A 4,679-nucleotide genomic window follows, 5' to 3' on the forward strand; every position below is an offset into this window, starting at 1 on the left:
AAATAAAATAAAAAAAACAAAAGGAAAAGAAACTGGGTTGCCTCCCAGCAAGCGCTAAATTTATAATCTATAGCCCGACTGTGCTTCCCTTTAAATTTTAAGGTGGATCATTTGATGTCGTGGATCTATATCCTTCGTCACCATGATTTCTGCCTATGCTGTCATCCACCATCACTATGGGTCCAAGTCCTTTTATATCATCGATGCTTCACCCCATTGTGCGAATATAATCGCGTAAGAGCCTAGCAAGCTTTGATTCTTCCCTACCTGCCAAATAAGATGACACAATTACAGGTATACTTGAATCTTCCAACGTTTTCAAATAAGAGGGCAAAGATTTATATTCAAGTCCAGGAGGCTCTTCGACAGAAAATTTTGGATTTTGCGAGATTGCAGTTAATTCTTTCGTCTTCAAAGAGGACAATTTCACTTCATTTCGTACCTCAACATTGCTACCTACACATGTACCACGAGCATCAACATTCAGACAAAAATCATTGACTTTAGGATAAGATGAATCACTTTTAAACATATTAAACACCACTTGCTTCTCATTCAACTGAAGTATTAATTCCCCCTTCTGAACATCAATTAATGCTCTACTGGTTGCCAAGAATGGACGTCCTAATATCAAAGGAGTTTCACGATCATCATCCATATCAAGTACCACAAAGTCCATAGGAAAGATAAATTCATCAACTTTAAGCAAAACATTCTCCACTATTCCCTTAGGATGTTTAATTGATCTATCAGCAAGCTTGAGGGACATAGTGGTAGGTTCCATTACTCCTATACCCAATTTTTTTGCAAGTGAATATGGCATTAAATTGATACTAGCACCTAGATCACATAAAGCCTTATCAAATGACATACTACCGATAGCACAAGGTATAGAAAAACTCCCTGGATCTTGAAGTTTTGGTGGGAGCTTGTTTAGAAGTACTGCCGAACATTCCTCATTCCAATTCACGATACCCAAATTGGTCAGCTTCCTCTTATTTGCTAGAATTTCTTTCAAGAACTTAGCATAACTCGGTATTTGAGCTAGGGCATCTGCAAAAGGGATGTTAACATGGAGTTTCTTGAAAATTTCAAGAAATTTTTTAAATTGATGATCAAAATTTAATTGTCTAGCTCTTTGGGGAAAAGGAAGACTAGAAATATCAACATTAGAATTTAAGTCATCTTCCTTACCTTTCTTACCTTTGCGTGGAGAGAGAATGAATTGTTTTGGTGTGTGCTCTACCTTGACTTCTTTCTCCTCTGTCTTGACTGTCATAGCTTGTTGCACAAAGATGGCATTCACTTCCTTAGGATTCTTCACTGTGTCACTAGGTAGTGAGCCTGGAGCCCGGGAAGATAACTGGTTTGCCAATTGTCCCAACTGAGTTTCCACCCTTTGCATCATGGCATCATGGTTCTGCCATCTCATCTCGTTTCCAGCTATGTATTTTGCAAGAATATCTTCAAAATTTGACTTGTTCTCAGATGTGTTGAAACCCGGCGGCATAGAAGGTCCAGCACCTTGTGGAGGTCTAACTGTTTGCTGCGGAGGCCTTTGTTGTGCAGGCTGCTGAGGTAGATTAAAACATTGAGGCTCGACAGAATTTTCAGCCTGTTTCCACCCAAAATTTGGGTGACTTCTCCAACCCGGATTGTATGAGAAACTGTACGGATTAAACTGTTGTCGCCCTTGGTTCCCCACATAATTCATCGAATCTCCATCAAAAACTGGCATCCCATCAAAAAATTCATCTGGCATGAATGGAATGCCACTTGATGGTCCTCCAACTGCCTCAGTGCTTCCTTGGACTTGATTCACTTGTTTTACTGGTGCCAATTTATTAGCTTGCAGTTGGGACACTTGATGGTTCAGTCCATTGAGTTTTGCTGTAATCGCTGTTAGAGCATCCATCTCAAGGAATCCAACTTTCCTTTCTCTCCTGCTGTCTTACCAACCAACATTGCTTTCAGACATATTTGATATGATTTCAAGTGCTGCTGTAGGAGTCTTTCTATAGAGGCTGCCATTGGCAGCTGCATCAAGCATAGAACGAACAGATGAATCAACTCCATAGTAGAAAGTTTCTACTTGTTGGCCCACTGATAACCCATGCACCGTACATACTCTCAGCATCTTTTTAAATCTTGTCCATGTGGCATTCAAAGATTCCCCATCCTTTTGCATGAAAGACATGATTTCATTCCGCAACTATGTAACTTTGGTTGGTGGGAAATACTTGTGCATGAACACTTCAACCAGACCATCCCAGGTAGTAATCGATCCCTCTCGCAAATCTCGAAGCCACTCAATCGCTTCTCCTTGTAGTGAAAACGGAAATAACCTCAGCCGAACAGCATCAGCAGTCACTCCATTAAATTTAAAGGTGTCACAAATTGACAATAATTGCTCCAGATGAGCATTCGGATCCTCAGAAGGCGTGCCTCCAAATCTGACTTGCATCTGAATCATCTGGATGATGGCTGGTTTAAGTTCAAAAGTATTCGCCTGAACTGCAGGGCGAACAATGCTGGATCCATATCCTCCAACTAATGGTCGATGAAGTTCCATCAGAGTGCGGTTGTTCTCTTCTTCAGCCATATCTTCTAACTCCTCTTCAGATTCAAAATTAAGGGCTAAGTTATGCAGTCTTCGATCTCTACGTATACGACGAAGAGTGCTTTCAATCTCTAGATCAAGTGGTATGAGGTCTTCAGAATCTCGAGCACGGCTCATATAACATGAGATATACTCCTGAAAAAATTAAAGTGCACAAATCAACCACTTAAATAAAAATTAAACAAAGTAAAAAAAAAAAAAACTAGTCTCAAATAAATAATCAATCCTAATAGTAAACAAATAGTCCCCGGCAACGGCGCCAAAAACTTGACCGATTATTTCGGTATTAAAAATAATTACTGGCAAGTGTACCAGGTCAAGTTATAATATAGTTGGACAGAGTCCAAGTCGATCCCACAGAGACTAATGTTTAAATACTAAGATATAGACTATTCAAATTAATCTAGGCTAAATAAAATGAAGGATTTTTCTGAACTATTAAACTAATTAAATTAAAATAAATTATTCTAAAACAGAAACTTAAATTAAATTAAAAGAGCAGAAAAGATTTAAGACTGATTCAAATTTTAGGAAAATGACCAGGAATACACAACGGTACCAGACATCGATAATTGCCACGTATTGGATTTAATCAAACAAAACTCATTCATGTTCACGACGAAATTCACTAGAATAATTATTAACCTATTTCTAGAATTAATAACCCTATTTTCATTTAATAGTCTAATTATTTCTAAATGAATTTAATTAAACAAAAACGCATTCACGAGTTATGGAATTTCAGCTTTCGCCTAAAATCGCACACTGAAACCGAATACTATTTCTAGTCGGTTTAACCATGTGTTGATCAATATTTTTGAAGCTAAATTTCAATCTTTTCTTTTTCAAGTCCAGATCGAACGACATACATGCAATTAATTGGCCATACTAAAAGCAAGAATTATGCACAAACATTAATCAATAAATATTCCATAAATCAAAATTCAATCAATCCGTTCCATGAACAAAAATCAATAGTCTGGCCCTATTGTGGCCCCGGTCAAAAGACGACTACTCCATAATAATAAAATCAAACAAAAGTTTCATGTTTGAATTCATAATAAAATAAAACAGAAAAAGAGAAAAAGAAAATTCTCAGCAATAGTGCCGAATCTTGCTTGCGTTGCGCGTTTCTTCTCTTCCAAGCTCCAGCCATCAAATCCCAAAAATCTCTCCAAAATTTATCAGTCTAAAATCAGAAGTTCAAAAGTTCCTCTCCAATTAGGGCTTTATTCCCTTTTATACCTCCTCTTTTTTTTTCGTCCAAAATAATATCCAATGTAGCCCAAAATAATCAGAGTTCCCAAATTCCCAAATTCTGCGCGAATTATTTTTTTCCATATTTGCGGTGTACACGGACCCCGGACATGGTCCGTGCCTAGGTCTGTGTATTAAAACTTCAGCCCAAACAAAATACGAAGCCACACGGACCCTCTTCCAGAAGGTTCACGAGGTCCGTGCATTTCTCTGTTATGAAAATCTCAAACGCCGAAGGTACACGGACCCTTTCCCAGACAGTGCACGGGGTCCGTGTATTATTTTTCTTCCAAGGTCTTTTGCTTCGAACATGCACGGACCTCCTTCCAGACGATGCACGGGTTCTGTGCATTATTTCCTTCCTTCAATTCTCTTTGCTACTTAAGATTTTTCCGTGTTCCCCGGCCAAGTTCCAACGTGGCATTGAATTGTTTGACTTTTTCTTCAATATTCATTTCTTCTCAAATCTTAGTCAAACCTACAATCATAGAAAATAAGACGATTTATGCACAAAACTCGGAATATAAATGCCAAATAAGCACGAATACGACAAAATAAAGTGCCAAATAAGCTATAAAATTCATGCTTATCATGTATAAATTTGAATTATTGGGTCATGTTATAGGAGTGTCTCCACCAAGATTTTTGAGATGCATGAGCAAAAAGGTACTAGTTGTGTTTTGACTATACATGGGACCAACATGTATTACTTGTGTGCGGATTATTCAGTTTATTAAGTAATTGACTTAGTATTTTGATTTTTAGGAGTTTAGATTCCATGGACTATAAGTAGAGGCAACTA

At 37.8% G+C, this 4,679-nt stretch overlaps 1 protein-coding gene across 1 annotated transcript; it reads right to left on the reverse strand.

Moving 5' to 3' along the window:
- Window positions 1-208: 208 nt before the first annotated feature.
- On the reverse strand, window positions 209-1,915 carry LOC140888642 (uncharacterized). The gene has a single exon (XM_073296340.1). The coding sequence runs from the start codon at window positions 1,913-1,915 to the stop codon at window positions 209-211; it is 1,707 nt and encodes a 568-aa protein (XP_073152441.1).
- Window positions 1,916-4,679: the final 2,764 nt, after the last annotated feature.

The sequence above is a fragment of the Henckelia pumila genome, chromosome 3 (genome assembly GCF_033568475.1).
Source record: "Henckelia pumila isolate YLH828 chromosome 3, ASM3356847v2, whole genome shotgun sequence".
Classification (NCBI taxonomy): Eukaryota; Viridiplantae; Streptophyta; class Magnoliopsida; order Lamiales; family Gesneriaceae; genus Henckelia; species Henckelia pumila.